The sequence below is a fragment of the Centropristis striata genome, chromosome 3 (genome assembly GCF_030273125.1).
Source record: "Centropristis striata isolate RG_2023a ecotype Rhode Island chromosome 3, C.striata_1.0, whole genome shotgun sequence".
Classification (NCBI taxonomy): domain Eukaryota; kingdom Metazoa; phylum Chordata; class Actinopteri; order Perciformes; family Serranidae; genus Centropristis; species Centropristis striata.
This window is the reverse complement of record NC_081519.1, coordinates 12,049,989-12,067,152: the sequence shown is the minus strand read 5'-3', so window position 1 is coordinate 12,067,152 and position 17,164 is coordinate 12,049,989. Positions and strand designations below refer to the sequence as shown.

Here is a 17,164-nt window from a genome sequence, read left to right as displayed (position 1 = left end):
AAAGCGAGAGGCCAAATTCCCCCATTTTAAACCTTCACATTATTTTGTATATCTACAGTTTGTATACAAAAAAAAAGTACTCTATGACACAAATGTGTGCCAGTTAAACCTCATAAGAGTGGTGTACAAAGATGTCATCATCAGTGTTTGTATGTGTGCAACCAACAAAAGCATCTGTTTGGATTTGTATTTGAATAGAAGACCAAAAGTTGGTGTAGTTCATATTGAAAGTCACATTAAACTGGACACATTAATTTCAATGCACGACTGCAGGGTAATCCAGCTGCCACACCAGGATTTGGTCTCACTAGCTCCGGCACTGGACTACATATAGTTAGGCCTGTCACAATAACACATTTTTTAGGACGATATATTTTCCCAGAAACTATAGATAGATACGATAGTGTCGTTGTATCAATGTTGTTTTAGTTTTCCACAGAAATTAATTTTTAAATCTCAAGAATAATAAACATTGGAATTGAAATGTGGAAAAGAAATATTAAAATATCCTCGATAAATAAAACATAAATAAGTAAACTACAACCAAAACGAATAAAATAGACTTTCAGGCTCTGTTAATAAAAAATTGCAATGAGATAAACATTATGTATTATAATATTTCATTATCAAAATAGCACATAAACCGCTGAAATGTCTGCTTGGGAAGTCTAGTTTTCTCCCTGGCAATTTGTACTGCCTGTCAAACATTTGCAGCATTAGTTTAAACACAACACAAAAAAGCACCAAAAGTCACGTAAAAAGTCAATATATTGAGTCCAGAAAAAAACTATTGTGTCCATTTTAAAGCCATGTGTTGCAAACAGCATTGGCATGTTTATTTTGTGGCCATCCACAAATATTAGACTCAATTTGAAGGAACATTATAGATGACACACAGACACAATCATAGCGTTTCCCCCCCAGGAATAACAAGAAGCAATTTTTGAGAAAAAAACAACTGCTTCCATTGCATTATTTGTTTTACTTCTGGCTTCATGTAATACATTTTTGTTGTGGTGTGTCACGGTGTTATAAATAAACATCACGCAAAAATCAAGCAAATGTAGCATGACCACTGACGAAAATGCAAAAGCTATGTATCTGAAACAATCAATAGACAAGCTTTGTTCGAAGACTGCGTGGTTGCTGCTCACACATCTCTGGTGTCATCATCACTTCACACCTGTATTACAGCCAGTATTTCATCTGTACTAACTGATAATACTGATAAAACTGATAATAATGCTTTGCCAACAAGCAATAAACTCAAGCAGGTACAATAAACAGCTTTAGGAATAGACTTTTCAAACATTTTATTTTAATGTGACTGTTCACCCCAGAATCAATCCTCTTACCTGTGGAACTATTTTTCAGTGAGTGACCTGTCCCTTTAAATATAATCTAGTATGTCCCTGTTAGTCTCTGTAAAACACACTAATACAACACAATGTAGTGTGTGTTCAGGCAGTCGTAGCCATCTGCTCATGGACAGTTTCTTTGTAGGAGTGAGAAATCTCAATGGCATAGGGAACAAAGGCATATTTATTAAATAACGATATAGTTATGTGTTAATATAGAGTCATATTTTTCACATAAAAAAGCAGAATTTTAAATTCTATTAGCTTTTCACTTAGAAAGCTCCAGGTTTCTGTGGCCCGCTGTTTTCAGCACTTACTCCCAGAACAAAGCACTTTCCTCTGCTCTCACCTCTCTCTGTTCCCTCTGTTGTTTGATTGACAGCTCCTCGCTGCGGCTCAGTTCTCGGCGTGCATTTGCGAGCTCTGCCTCGAGGTCCGCCACCCGGTTGTTCATAGTGGCAGAGTGCTCGCGGGTTTGGGCCAGCTCCTTATTGGTCCGATCCAACAGCTCCTGAAGCTCGGACACCCGGCTGCCATCATCGTTGGCGTCTATGGAGCCGTTGGGCAGTCTCTGTAAGGTGGACGCACAAAATGAATGGCAATATACTCACTTCAAATATAATTTAGGACACATACAAATGTGCACACTATGGGTTGAGGACATTGAGAGTTGTTGTAGAACTGATAAAGTTGGATGACCTAGATATAAAAGTGTGCTATGCATACGAGGGTGGGTTGTGTGAAGTTAGGCTGCCATGTTGTTGTTTTGATGTTGTTTCTCTTCTCTTCACAGCTCAAAGTGCAGTTAATTCCAGGGCCTTAATTAAACAAACCTTCAGGGACACATATTCAGACAGGCAACACAGTGGGCAGCAAAAGTTAGCAGGACCCCCTCATGTTCCAATTTTGTCTGCTCATGAATACCTTACAGTAACATAAACATGGAGCCACGGAGAGGAATGAGGCGAAATGGTATGAGGCTGTGTAATAAAACACACCTGGAGTTTTGTGCATTTGTTCTTAATTCCAGTGTAGCCATGATTAGATTTCCTTCCAGGGACTTTTGGAAATAGCACTATAGCCTTATGTGACTGATAATGTATAGTAACACCAGGGGGGATGGCTCTGTCTTTGTTAGGGCTCCTGCTGTAAAAGTACATGTGGTCATAGGGCTCGGCGATATATCAATATAAAAAATATATCAATATTTTTTTAAATATGATATGGAATAAGACCATATTGCATATATTGATATAGTCATCCTTTCTTTATATATATAAATGCTGCCCATACTAAGGATTGTCATATTTAGTTATTTTGTAATGTTCGTTATTCTTTTCTCATATAAATATATCTTTTTCAGAAAAAGATTGGCCTATTTTATTTCATAGGCTATTTTTATTTAACATATTTTTTATTTAAATGTGCACTTTATGGAGCTTTGATTTTAAGAAAAAAGGTACTCCTGTTGCTATACAATATTTATGTTCACTTAAATAAACGGTTTAAATAAAACTACTTGTGACATGTCATATTTGGCTTTGACTTTGACTGAACATTTGCTCTTACTTTGCAATAAAAATATGGGGATATATGTCGTATCGATATTTAGCCTAAAAATATCGGGATATGACTTTTGGTCCTTATCGCCCAGTCCTATGTGGTCATGATACTTTTATGGCATTTTGAATTAAAATATCCTCTAATTGCAACATCCGGGGGCAGTGACTGACAGCAGGGCAGCAGGTGCTGTGGAAAATGTCCTGACAGCGTGTGTGTTCACACAGTTCACACTCTAAACTCCACTCTTCCTCCTAACACCAGCCAATTCTCTCTTCATCTTTTCTCCCTTACTCCTCTTCTCCTTGCTCTCATCCCTCCTTAATGCTAAGTTACTGATTTTTCCAAGTTTGATTATTCCTTTAATAAAACTATAGTATTTTAACACATCTATCTGCATTCTTTATTCCAAAGCCAAATAGTGAAAGAGTTTCAATGAAAGTGTCAATAAGTCAATGAAAGTGGATCTTTTGCTGCTCATCCTCGGCTGCCGCTCTGTACAGAGGAGGGCGATTTCCATCAAGATACAAACAGGCTCTGCTGTTTAATCACAGGGAGGTTTGTAACTCCCCGTGGATGCACCCAGACACACTTACATAATGCATTCTCGTTTCAGGGCTGGCCTCAAATCATGGAGGACAGGATTCAAATGAAGTGCAAGGGTTTTAATGTTATCAGAATTACCAGGAAGGAGGATTTGTGCCACATTTAGCTCCCTTAACCTATCGTGTGTATGTGAGAAGCTGTGTTAAGGGGATAGTTTGGATTTTTTAAAGTGGGGTTGTACGAGGTCCTTATTCATAGTAAGTGTATAGGATCAATATCAGTTTCACCACTTTTCACTGGGGGAAACTGAGGGCATTCTATTCTCTCGTCAAAGACACCAGACCACATTGACTTATACAGTAAATTTCCCTTGCAGAGCACAGGATTTGCTGGTCTTCCACTGCCTCAAACAGTTAGTTAGTTGGTGTTATTGTGTGACTTTGGTGTTTTAAAGGACTACAGGTGCATCTCAATATATTAGAATATGATGGAAAAGTCAATTTCCAGTAGTTCAAGTCAAATAGCCCCAACCAAGTATTGAGTGCATATAGATGGACATACTTTTCAGAGGCCAACATATTCATATTAAACATACGTTTTTAAAATTGGTCTTTGGTAATATTACTTTTTTTTGAGACACTGAATTTTAGGTCTTTATTATATGTAAGCCATAATCATTATAATTAGAAGAAATTAAATAAATTAAGACATGAAATGTTTCATTCTGTGTGTAATGGATCTATATAATGTGTTATTTCCACTTTTTGAATTGAATAACTGACATAAATAAACTTTTCTACGATATTCTAATTTATTGAGATGCACCTGTAGTTCATATTGTCACACAATAAGACAAAAAAGTTAACCGATTGAGGGAGTGGTAAGCCAGAAACTCCTGTGTTCTGCAAATTAAAATGATAGTTTTTGTCAACAGAATCTGGTAGCATAAAATGGCTTCAGCTCCTCGTATAAACTTAAAGAGAGCTGTGTGATGGCAAGGTAAAGCAGTGAGAATACTCTATATATAGCTTATAGCATATAGCATATATCGTATTGTTATTGATTTTATTTGGATTGATTTTTTTTTGTGCTGCCTGCTTCTCAGAACTGGGGCTTACTGCCCGCTATCTATCTATAGAATATGTACAGTTATGAAAAAATTATTAGTCCACCCTTGTTTTCTCCTTGCTTTCTTGTTCATTTAATGCCTGGTACAACTAAGGGTACATTTGTTTGTACAAATATAATAACAATAAAAAATAGCTCATTAGAGTTTAATTTAATTATTTTGGTTATTATTAAGAAAACCATGGAAAATAGAAAAAAAATAAAAAATCAGCTCTTAAATGAAACTCTTTTGAGGTATTTTTGTTGTTATCATTATATTTGTCCAAACAAATGTACCTTTAGTTGTACCACACATTAAAATTAACAATAAATTGAAGAAAAAAATGGTCTTATAATTTTTTCCATGACTGTATAAGCAGCTTATACAAGCGCACCTCAGAAAATCATAACTGTGCCCAAAGAAAGACACAAATAAGATACAAAGACACAACTGACATCCATACGGACAAATCCTATAGGCAAACATATGATAAAGCACAGAGCAGAAAAACAATCACACAGCCAGGAAGACCTTCCATGTAGGTTTGGATCCATCTGTTCGCTCCACTGAGTCACTATCCTTCCTTTGTCTCACCATGTTCAACTGCAATGTAGATTAAAAAGAAAGAAAAAAGAACAATGAATAAACTCACACATTTACTGTCTTTCCCTTTCCTTCAGTGTATCCAAGAACAAAACTTTGCCTCCCAGAGGGAAGCCTGGCTCTCAGGCTGCCAGCATGCTTCAGACAACATGCCCTGCCATATTTTACATAACTACAAATATGATTTATACTCAGAATAAAGGAGGGAAGGGCTGCTTCAGTAAGGGTCTGCTCCTCTTACAAGACTGTGTGATCAGTGCAACGTAACAAGTTTTGACTTTAAATCTTACATAACCCTATGGGATTTTGCTTTAACTGAGCCTACTGTGAATATTTAGCATTATTTCAAATTTATACAATGATGTCTTTAATGACATTTTTGAATAGAAGAGTACAGGATGCACGTTTGTTTCTGTGCAAATATGAGCAGAGAGACTGAGAAGACAGAGCCTCTCACCCAGTGTGACACTTGAAGCGTATATCAGATCAGACTGGAGGCTTCAACAGATGTCTGCAAGGGACTGAACAGATGTTTGACTTACCAATAACCACACACAGGAACACACACAGTTGAATACACACACATTCACACACCTCACCTCTTGTGTGTTAGTTGCTAGCTGTCCCTCCAGGGTGGCCACCCTCTCCAGAGCCACCCGAAGCCTCTCACGTACCTGAGGAACACACCACGAACACACACATCAAGACAAAGCCCAGAAATGTGATGGCACACTTGTGGAGAAGCACAATCCTGAATATCATTTAGAAACACAGAAAATATCAATATGGAAACAGGGAGCATCTCAGAATTAATGTTTTAATTCACTTTGCTAGTACGGTTTAACAAATTACCATTCAGGGTCCTTTTTTTTGAGAAGTGGGGACATCATCTGAAAGCTGTGAACCTGAAGATTAATTTGAGTTATGACTTAATTAATCAAATATTTATTTATTGAAACCTATTATGGTGTATAATGGATCATAACATTAGGATACGCTTTCTAAAGTCCATTTCCATTTTCAACTTTGTCCCGTTTGTAAGTTGTTACAGCAATTTTTGGGTTGATACCAATTGCTACACACATTTGGTGCTGAATAATGCAATTTTATTTATACCGTGAATGGATAAAAATGGTCAGAAAAATCCTCCAGTATATAACATCAATATGCCAAGAACAACAGAGAAGAATCCATGGTGAGATTTGGGTTAAAAAACTTTGGTCACTTTGGAGATTTCTGTATTTTCCGCAATTGGAGAGCATTTCTGTTCTTCAAACTGCTAAGAAATCCCCAAATTGTCAATATACCTAGGAAAGCTGCACACCCTCTGAATGCTCTAGGTCTATAGTTTATGGTTGTAAAGTTTCATGAGGCTGTGATTATCCTAGAGGTCACAGCAGCTCGTTTTATACAGTGAGGTTGAGACTCAAGAAATGCCCTCACTGCAATGAAGTGGCTACTACTGATGACTAACATCATCCCACATGAAGAAAACTGGGCTCATTAAATCCAAGAGTCTCAGCTTTCCAGTAATACCTAGTTTATGTAGTTCAAAGCCTGTCTAGGAACCTCAGTATGCACAAATATTAAAATACAGTAGGCGGAAATGGCAAATTTGTACTACATGAGAAAAAAGATGTGGTTTTTAAACTGTACGTTATTTTCCTTTAAATAGCATGATGTCAGAGGTCACATGACCGCTTTGAAAATTGCCAAACTTGCCTAACTTTGCAGCAACTTCCCGCAATGATATCCTGACATGATTGGGCTCTATAGGTTCCTTAGATCTTTTAATTTCATATGATATCAGCATCTTCAGTATACGCACTCTGGAAGAAAAATAACTGCGGAAAATTCTGGCTGGCAACCTTCTGAATAGTAACAGGATACAGTATTGGGTAGTAGAAATTTTCAAAGAGTGTCTGGGATCTTTTATTTGTCTCAACTGAACAAAGAAGTACATTTAATATTTCAGATTTTCCCTGTTATATAAATATATTGTCATATTTTCCAAGCATTTTAAACTGCTGCCATCTTTTGACCAAAGGTGAAACACAACATTTTTTCTGATATGCCTTGGACAATTCTGAGACATGCTTTCTTTTATACTAGCAGAAATAAAATCATAACACACATTTAGGTGTTTATTTTACTCCACTTTAAACCTCATTTGCATTTTTGCATCAAATTTCATAAAACTTGTAATACAAACAATAATTGTCTCAATGTCAGTAATTCATTGAGGAAGTTTCATGGTGATATCTATTAGTTAAAGATTTTTTTTACCCTTTTTGTTGTTGTTACTGTTAGCTGCAAATCGCCATCTCTTTCACATTAAAAGCCTTTCAGCGACAATTTCCTCCCTTCAAATGAGAACTTTTACTCTGAAACTCCAGCTGTGCTGAGGTTCATTAACAATGAGAAACCTAACAGCAAAACCAAATTGATCCGAATTAATTAGTAAAGGAATTCTGTTAAAAAGTCACATTAGGAGCCAACAAGTGGCAGGGCTGATGGAAAGACCACATCCCAAAGACACCAAATGAGACGATTGTTTCCCCTGTGTTTATTTGTTGGAACAGACTGCAGCCCTTATTTGTGTGTGTGTGTGTGTTTGTGTGTTTGTGTGTGTCCACCTTTTCATCTAGAGCCTTGTGGTGTTCAAACAGCGACTTCAGAGCTTTGAGGACCTCCACCTCGCTGGAGACTCCAGATGGTGGGGGTGCCTGTCTCTTCACCACTGTCATCCTCAGACTGCGTTCGTGACGAGACACCAGACACTCCAGGTGCTCCAACAGCAGCTACAGCACACACACACACACACACACACACACACACAAATGCATGCACGACCAAAGAGAATGCTAATATCAAGCTTAGAAACATTGTTTGTTTTCATCAGCGTCACCCCACACACACACATGCACACACATACCCTGGTGTTGTTCCTTTCAGCCTTCAGCTCAGATATTTCCTCCTCTTTCTCCAGCAGCTGCTCCCGGCATATGTTCAGCTCCTTCGTCAGGGTGGCAAACTCCTACATAACACATACACACATAAAAACCATACAGAGGTTAACACTGTATCAGTGATCAACATAATGGGCTCTATTTTTGTGTAACTGAGCAATAATGCAGCTGTGATCTCAACGTGCAAACACGTGGGTGTGGCTGACAGGTTTTTCCAATTTTGGTGGCACAAGCACACTCTTGGCACAGAGCTGCACATGATGAGCTCAGAGCTAGTACCTGTAGGAGGAATTCTTTATCAGCAGGTTAGGTGAGGCTTAAATAATGGGCAGTTCGGGCTGGCGTCTTTTAAAAGAAAACTTGTTGTCCGAGGGATGTTGTCGAGCAAATGCTCTCTGTGCACCTGCGATAAGAGGTGGTCTGAGTGGGTGGAGATGACCGAAATGGCACTGTGCTATCTGATCTGCATAAACACAACCTCAGCTGTGCCACTCTGCCCACCTCAGCGCCCGCCTCTGGGTTTCTGGGAGCCATTATATAGAGAACTGCAGGAATGAGACCTAAAACTCTGGAAATGAGTTTGCATTTTTGCACTTCTAGTTCCCTTGTCTTAAAGTGAATGTTTTTTTCATATGGGTTTTTGGCAGGATGTCTATAATAAGGTATGTGCTTGACACAAGCTTAAAGGATTTTCATGTTTTGTTCAATGACCCACTCATGAATTTCAAAGCTTTTATGTCTCTTGAAAAAAGGCGTTTGCTAACAAGTGGCTTAGATTGTTGGGGACATTAGACGTCAACTTAGTGGTGGTGACACTGAACACACACCTCTGTGGTGTAGTTGAATCATAGCTGTCTTTTTACTCCTAGCGACTGTTTTTATGCTTCACAAATCCTAAAAGTTGTTTCAATTTGTGAAATGATCCTATTGATCAAAACATGTAAGTATCAAAACGTTTTATTTGCCACAGAGCTTTTTTGGTAGAAAATCACCTTGGTTTTCGCAGATGGAACTGGAGAGATGTTGGTCTGACTCACTCAATGGTTAGACTATTGCTATAAGCCTGACATTTTTAGTCTTTACTGCACTATTTTCTTCCCTTTCTGCTGTATTTTGCAGCATCGATACATCAGGGGTTTAACATCGCCCAAGATGACTGTGATTGGTTTGATGAAATACAAACAAACAAGAGCATTTATTCCCTTATAGCAGAATGATAATGGGGGAAGCCAGACCTTTCTCTAGCCCCAGCTCCAGGTAGGACAGGTTATGCAAGACTAGGGCTAACTTCCGCGTCGGCCTACAAAAATAAGTCACTCCTGCAGCTCTATTACAGTAGCAAGTACACAAGAATTGGCCTGGTGGTGTTTTGTCTAATAGGACAACAGGAAAAAACAAATCCACCAGTACAATAAAACCATTAGGATTTTCAAACTGGTGCTGAGACATGTCCACATGTTCAGTATTGTAATAGAAGTGGTGATTAAATGATACGCATCACGAATATGTCAAATCCCTTAGACACAGACATAGAAATAATTTGTATAGATCTCTCTGTAGATTTTTTCTGATTAAATAGGGATTCCTGCATATCTGCACCACTGACTGAATTGAAGAGAATGTCTAAATCTATTTTTTTTTGATTGCAACAGAAAACATTATGAACTGCTCTGATCACAATGTTATGACAAATATTATTATATTGCCCCAAGAAGAAATACAATGACAATCAAACACATCTTTAAAGCCCAGTTCTCAGTGAGACTTTTCATTATTAAACTGAGAATAGATTATTCAAAATGAATTCTTCGCCGTGTGAGAAAAGTGTATTTCACTTGAGAGCCAGTTGATTTATTGATGTTCATTCTTCACGCTCCTCAATGTTGACAGATGGTTCTGCACTTCACTGAAGCTTTTAAGCACTCCAGATGTCCTTCATAGCCACATTTGAAAGACTCGACCAATGAGCTACTAGAATTTGGACAACAGTGGTTTCTGGTTGGTTGGAATCCACTCAGTCTGTCAGAAATGGCATGTTTGAGGCGATTTTCAGTCTAGCATTCAGTCATTTTGAACAAACGAGGGCACAGTGAAGGTGCAATTCTGAGATACTGTTGACATTTTTTTAAGGAATACCTCAGCACAAAAATGATCATTTATAAATCAATAACTTTCTTGAAGATAGCTTAAACTGTTTTGAGTGACCAAAAGTGAAACTCTAACACAACTTCTTACTCCACAAAAACTTACTTTTTAAAACACTTCCTTGCATTCTGGAGGAGCAGTGTGGATTAAAATGTGCATTATTCTGCATGAGTTGTGTGAGAGTTTGTAAATTGATGTTTTGATATGGTTTTGCTGTTGTTAAAATTGCCCCTAATTACCTTAACGTATAAATGATTTTCTCTATTTTTGGATTCTTCCTGCACTGTAGAGGCATGCTAGCCTGGCTAACACCAGACTAATCACAAATGAGATTAGTCTGGAAACCAGCCATTCATTTCTCCGTAGAGGAGGCGTGGTTTACGATCCTCCGGAGCTGTTTATTGGGCGCTTAGAATGTCTATCAAAAGTGTCTGTAGGTAGCTCTTAACGCCTGGATTCCACTGGATGCGTAACGGCTGCAGATCCGTCGTCGGAGCCGTTACGCACCCATTATAATCAATGTGTGAGATTCCACCGACTGCAGATCCGCTGCGTAATGAGTCCGACAACGCAGGGCCATCCGACAGCCCTCGCAACACTTGCGCAGAGCTTCTATTTTTGTCGGACGACGGAGCACTACGCATAAATTCAGCACAGAGCAGATCGTTCCGGACAGGAAGTCTTGCACAGACACAAAATAAAACACCGGTATATTTTCAAAATAAAATACCTCGGGTTTGCTAACGAGGTCGGCCGGCTCGTTAACAAGCGGTCGACCTCGTTAGCGCTCGTTAAGACGGAGTCGCTGGATTTGTCTCCAGTCATTAACGAGGAGATGTTGATTATCTTCCAGTTATATCAATTGATTAGGCGTGAATTCGCGAGATCTCGTGCGTCCTCGGGACTCTGCTGTCCGCAACAGCTCCGACACAGACGGATCCGGTGGGTGTTGACGGACTGCGTAGATACGCAGCCGTTGCGGACAGACCCCTGCCGGAGTCGTTACGCATCCAGTGGAATCCAGGCGTAACGCCTGGATTCCACTGGATGCGTAACGGCTGCAGATCCGTCGTCAGAGCCGTTACGCACCCATTATAATCAATGTGTGAGATTCCACCGACTGCAGATCCGCTGCGTAATGAGTCCGACAACGCAGGGCCATCCGACAGCCCTCGCAACACTTGCGCAGAGCTTCTATTTTTGTCGGACGACGGAGCACTACGCATAAATTCAGCACAGAGCAGATCGTTCGGGACAGGAAGTCTTGCACAGACACAAAATAAAACACCGGTATATTTTCAAAATAAAATACCTCGGGTTCGCTAACGAGGTCGGCCGGCTCGTTAACAAGCCGGCCGACCTCGTTAGCGCTCGTTAAGACGGAGTCGCTGGATTTGTCTCCAGTCATTACCGAGGAGATGTTGATTATCTTCCAGTTATATCAATTGATTAGGCGTGAATTCGTGAGATCTCGTGCGTCCTCGGGACTCTGCTGTCCGCAACAGCTCCGACACAGACGGATCCGGTGGGTGTTGACGGACTGCGTAGATACGCAGCCGTTGCGGACAGACCCCTGTCGGAGTCGTTAGGCATCCAGTGGAATCAGTTATACCAGATGACGTATGTAGAGCGACAGAAATTGATGTGTGTGTGTGTGTGTGTGTCTGTGAGAGAGTGTTGTTTGCTGCTTTGCTTCTCCAGTTCTCGCTTTCTGCAAGATTATTTATTTCCACGCCTTATTCCCCCTCATGTCATTCAGCCACACATCCACTGATTTTATGGTCAATAGACGAGCTGCTGCGGGTCTCTCGGCGGCTCCGCTGTCCCCCGGCTCGGAGCAAGATCACCGTGGTTACATCAGTGAGCGGTAGCGGGGCTAGTTGGTAGATTAGGCTTTTGCCAAATCCTGTCGGAAGCAAGGCTAAAACATCCTTTTTTGTAGTGAAACATGAGTGTAAAGTCAAACGTTGTTCTTCTTTTAAAATAAACTTTGGCTCTTAACTATTTAAAACGCCGTCTACAGCTAAAGAAAGTTTCGCGTCTGCTGCAGCCATGTTGGATCCGTAAGAAAACTACAAAACTACAAGCTTCCGTCTGTCGAGTAGTACGCGTCATCGTCTTTCCGTCCCTCCCCGTTCTGTGATTGGATCCCTAAAACAGGGCTAAGAAACCTCTCTGGTTGCCAGACTGCCTGGAGGTTCGAAATGAAATTCGACCGTGCAAGGCAGTCTGGGTATACCCAGGCTAGAGGCATGCACAAATTGAATGTAATACGAAGTTATTAAGTGATATATATATTCCTTTAATATCATACTATATAAGTGTCATTTTGGCGTTTCAACAGGATAACATTAAGTAGCTGTACTGAGAAGAATGAATACATAAAATAGGCTTGGAGACCTCATGGAGCAAGGACACACTTCCCAACACTTACGAGTCATTATCTACACATGCCCAAGTCTGTTGAGTGTGAAACGTGTACTTTATGTAGTTTCATCCCACACCATTCCAGATAGCAGTACCACCTTTTCACAGCTCCACAAACAACCACATATTGCAAATTTGATGGACATTTAATGCTCTGTTGGAGCTGTAAAGAGATGGCTCCATTAACTTTAATAGTTTAGGAGAAGGCTGTGATGGAACTGCAGCACTAGCCTGCTGTGTGTTTGGTTTTTACAGTATATAAACTTTAATAGCTTTTTACCTGGCAGTTTGTCATTTTGGGGTGAACTATTCCTTTAAAGTTCTTGCAAAAAATCAAGTTATCTTAAGATGGTTGGCTGCAAACCATAGAGCATTTAAAATGTTTTAGGCTTTTCTGTGTCAGACAACATCCTGTACCTGGTATATCTGATATGTAATACACACACACACACCCACTGCAAGACAACATTTAATGTAAAAAAATCTTGACAATGCCCAATGTCTTTTGCTGAAAATGATAAGCTTCACCTGCTCTGGTCTGGGATTATAATGTCTCCACCTTCCGCCCTGCTCAGATAAATCATAGCAGTGTAAACTGATCCTCACACAAGTCTCCTCAGATCAGAGGAAGAAAAGAGGTGAAATGTCAGATCTTGCTTTTGTCCTTCTTGTACAGCTAATATTCAAAGGTCTGTCTCGTTGCTATCTAAGAAGTCAATTCTTCTGTCGGGAGGATGTTTCCCGGACTCCAAGCCCCATTCTTCATCCACTTGCCCATATGATTTCTGTTATTCTGTCTGCCATTGATTAGATTTACACAAGGTGAGAGGCCAGCAGTGCTGCTGTTACAGTGTACGACAGAGGAAGAGCCAGACACACTTTCTGCTGGAAGTTCATTTTTACATTTTTCTCTTGTTTGATCACACTGAAGTAGATTGGGTGGCTGTTTGTTTATTAAAGTGTGTGCATCTGTGGATGGGCCTCTGTGTGTGTGTGTGTGTGTGAGTGTGAGTCTGGTAGTGTGTGTGTGTGTGTGTGTGTGTGTGTTTAGCACAAGCAGAGAAAGCATAAACCTCTGGGTATTGGTTTGGACTAAAGCCAAGCTTACAGGAAATGCCAACAAAGCACCAAGAGATGTTCAAACAACATGCACACACACACACACACACACACACACACACAGTTTTTAAAGTCCCGGTGCTCCCTGCAGCCATGACACTGCACTCTTGGTCTCATGTTTCTCACTGATGACCCAAACACTGGGCATGACAACGAAATTCTTCTTTAAAGTTGAAATTGGGAACGTTGCTATCCTTAAAAAATACAGTGCAGTATTATGTGCAATGCCTGGCTGAACATGCCAGTACAGCAACACACCTGTCTGTACACCTGACACCTGTCTGGGCCTATAAAAATGACAGGTGTAACAAGAACAGGTGTGATTGGACAAGCTAAATACAAAGAGAGTCTCTAACCATAAGAAACTGCTTAGTATTGCAGTTTATAGGGCAAGACATTGTAAGTGCCTTGTCCAAAAACTTTGATCCCCCAAAAAATTTGGATGCACCATCTTCCCGTGTTTCTCCAGAAGTTAGAGCAGCTAGAGGGGTCAAAGGTTAAATGATGCCATTAACAGGCGAAACAGGCTATTACCTTGAATAAAATTCCAAAAAATGTTTTGGGTGTGACGTTCCCTGCTCTGTCCTAGTGCTTTTATTTTGTGTTTCCCTTATGTTGCAGTTTTCATGTTTCCTGCTTTATTTTGTTAATCACATCTTGTCCTGTCTCAGGTCTCTTCACTCTTTGCTCCCTGCGTGTTTCCTGCTCCCTTGATGACTCACACCTGCCTTAATGTGCCACACCTATGTATCAGTGGCTGTGTCCCAATGTCAAGGAAGGATGCTCTAACGGTTGGATTTGAAGGATACTACGTCATCGACATCCGACATCACGGACACATTGATTCAGAACATCCCAAAGATGCTCTATGGGCGACGTGTCCTGCGAATACAAACTCTTAAACTGCCTATCGTCCGATAATTAACATTCAGCTGCACAGCGAGTGCTCTGGTGGACATCCCTGCATCCAGCATGCCAATGACACGTTCTCGCATGAGCTGATACATCTGAGGCATGATGACTTATGACAAAGTTTGACATTTTGGGGTGGCCTTTTATTGTCCCCAGTATAAGGAGTGTCTGGGTATTGCACATTCTGTCAGATCACCATCTGGAGTGAAATCACTGCATCACTGAGCAAATGCTTACTGACAGAGAGATGGATTAAAAACAAATCAAGAGAAATAATCCTATTGTACAAGTAAAAGTAAGCATCTGTTCACTTAGAGTTGTTAACTCCATGTGGCATCAATATTTGACATGGGGCGTTTATGTTTTTGTTCAGTATATAAGTACACAATCTAAAAAAAATATCTAATCATTTTTAGACATTTTAATGTGGAAAAGTTACATAGACTAATATACCTTTAAGTATGCATTATGCAGTTGTATTGTATAGGAAAAAGCCTAAATATAGGTCAAATAAATCAATCAAACTTAGATGCTGAATTTTAAAGGACCATATAAAATGTGTGATCATGACTGCAATGTGAGTCATCACACAAATGTGTCTCTCTAAAGAGTGTCTTACTTCACTAGATACACAGAACAACAATACATCAAGTGGGATAAACCACGCATCCAAGCTATATTGAGTTTATCTGAGGCAAACACACACTCTTATACACACAAACCCACACAAAATGATCTGGATCTCTGTTGACCCTGCCCATCACGCTACAAGCTAAAAAAGCAAGTCAGCAGAGTGGAGAGGGAGCGACTGGAGAGGAAACAGTGAGGGAAGGAACATTGGGAGGAAAGGGGGGAAAATGGGTCAGCTTGTTCATTTTACTTTCCCTTATTCCACAGGGGTGCACCAATAGACAGGAGCTCAGCCCAAATCCACCAACAGATGTTAGAGCTCACTGTCTCTTTCAATCATGGCAAAAAGGCTCAACGGGCCACCTCTCGCGCTCTCTAGTTCATCCCTTCATCCTTGTGCCTTTCAGGAGCTTTCTGCATCTCCCTACAAACTGCTGCAATGCTAAAAAAAACAAATGTGATAAACTGACAAAAGCACTGACAAATCACTAAGAATAGATAAAAGTAGGAACAGACAACCTTTGTTCGGAGTATTATGTAACAGAACAGACAAGTGTTATATATAAAGTATAACGCATAACTGTCTAGACAAAAAAACTCTTTAATTTCGCATGGAGGTCTGTCTAACGCCTTCCAACTGGCTCGCCGTTCATTCTGTTTTTTGATGTTTATTCAACTTCATACAACAGTCAGATACAGAGAGCAGCTCTCTGACAACACAACCTTGACATCTGTCAGAGAGTATATCATATAGAGCGGAGAGAAGGTTCTCGGGGCGTCTGGAGGAATGCAGCTCCTCTGCCTCCAACCACAATGTGAGATAGCAAGTGGTTACCAAACACTGCTGAGCCCAGACATTGTAAAGGGATTTCTCCCCTTCGCTTCCTTAAGCAGTTTGGGATTAAAGGATGGAAAAAAATGCTGTGTGTGTGTGTGTGTGTATGGAGAGAGAGAGAGAGAGAGAGAGAGAGGGAGAGAGAGATTGGAGTGCACTCAGATAAAAAATTTTAAAAAAGTCTCACACACCACACATGCAGTCCAAAAAAATATAAGGTTTATTGTGAGTGTGCTTATCCTTCTGTACTGTGCATGTGTGTGTGTGTGTGTGTGTGTGTGCTCAGAGGTCAGCACTGTGGAGAGGTACACCGCCCACCTCAACTGTGTCTGAAAAAGAAAATATGAATGGACACTATATTAAACATAACCCTGCATTTTATTTCAGCCAAATTTCTGCACTGTTTGAGACAAATACACAATAAGTGTGCATTCCATGTGTGTGTGAGTGTGTGTGTGTGTGTGTGTGTGTGTGTGTATGTGTGTGTAGAGAAAGCTAGAGAGAGAGATTGGAGTGCAGTCGGATAAAAAAAAAAAAAGTCCTAGACACACATGCAATCCAAAAGAATAGAAGGTATATTGTGAGTGTGCTAATTCTTCTGTGGTGTGCTGTGCGTGTGTGTGTGTGTGTGTGTGTGTGTGTGTGTATGTGTGTTCAGAATCAGTGGTCACCACTGTGGAGAGTTAACCCTACACTGCCAACCTCAACTATATCTGAAAAAGAAAATATGAACGGACACTACGTTGATCATAACCCTGCATTTTATTTCAGCAATATTTCTGCACTGTTTCATACAAATATACAGTAAGTGTGCATTTTATGTGTGTGTGTGTGTGTGTGTGTGTGGGCACACGGGAGACAGGTGCTTTCGCAGTCATCACAAACGACGTGATCCTTTTTAGGTTTGCCAGTTAGTTCCTGTTCAGCAGTACAGCTGTGGTTGAGGAAAGTG

At 40.2% G+C, this 17,164-nt stretch overlaps 1 protein-coding gene across 1 annotated transcript in view; it reads right to left on the bottom strand.

Moving 5' to 3' along the window:
- ppfia4 (PTPRF interacting protein alpha 4) overlaps positions 1–17,164 on the bottom strand; it is an 80,116-nt gene that overhangs the window by 18,742 nt on the left and 44,210 nt on the right. Inside the window, exons 3-7 of the mRNA XM_059328891.1 lie at positions 8,111–8,212; positions 7,812–7,976; positions 5,775–5,849; positions 5,104–5,175; positions 1,708–1,929 (exon numbers count right to left, since the gene is read on the bottom strand). Of these exons, the coding sequence (XP_059184874.1) occupies positions 1,708–1,929; positions 5,104–5,175; positions 5,775–5,849; positions 7,812–7,976; positions 8,111–8,212 (636 nt within the window). The remainder of the gene's footprint in view (positions 1–1,707; positions 1,930–5,103; positions 5,176–5,774; positions 5,850–7,811; positions 7,977–8,110; positions 8,213–17,164) is intronic.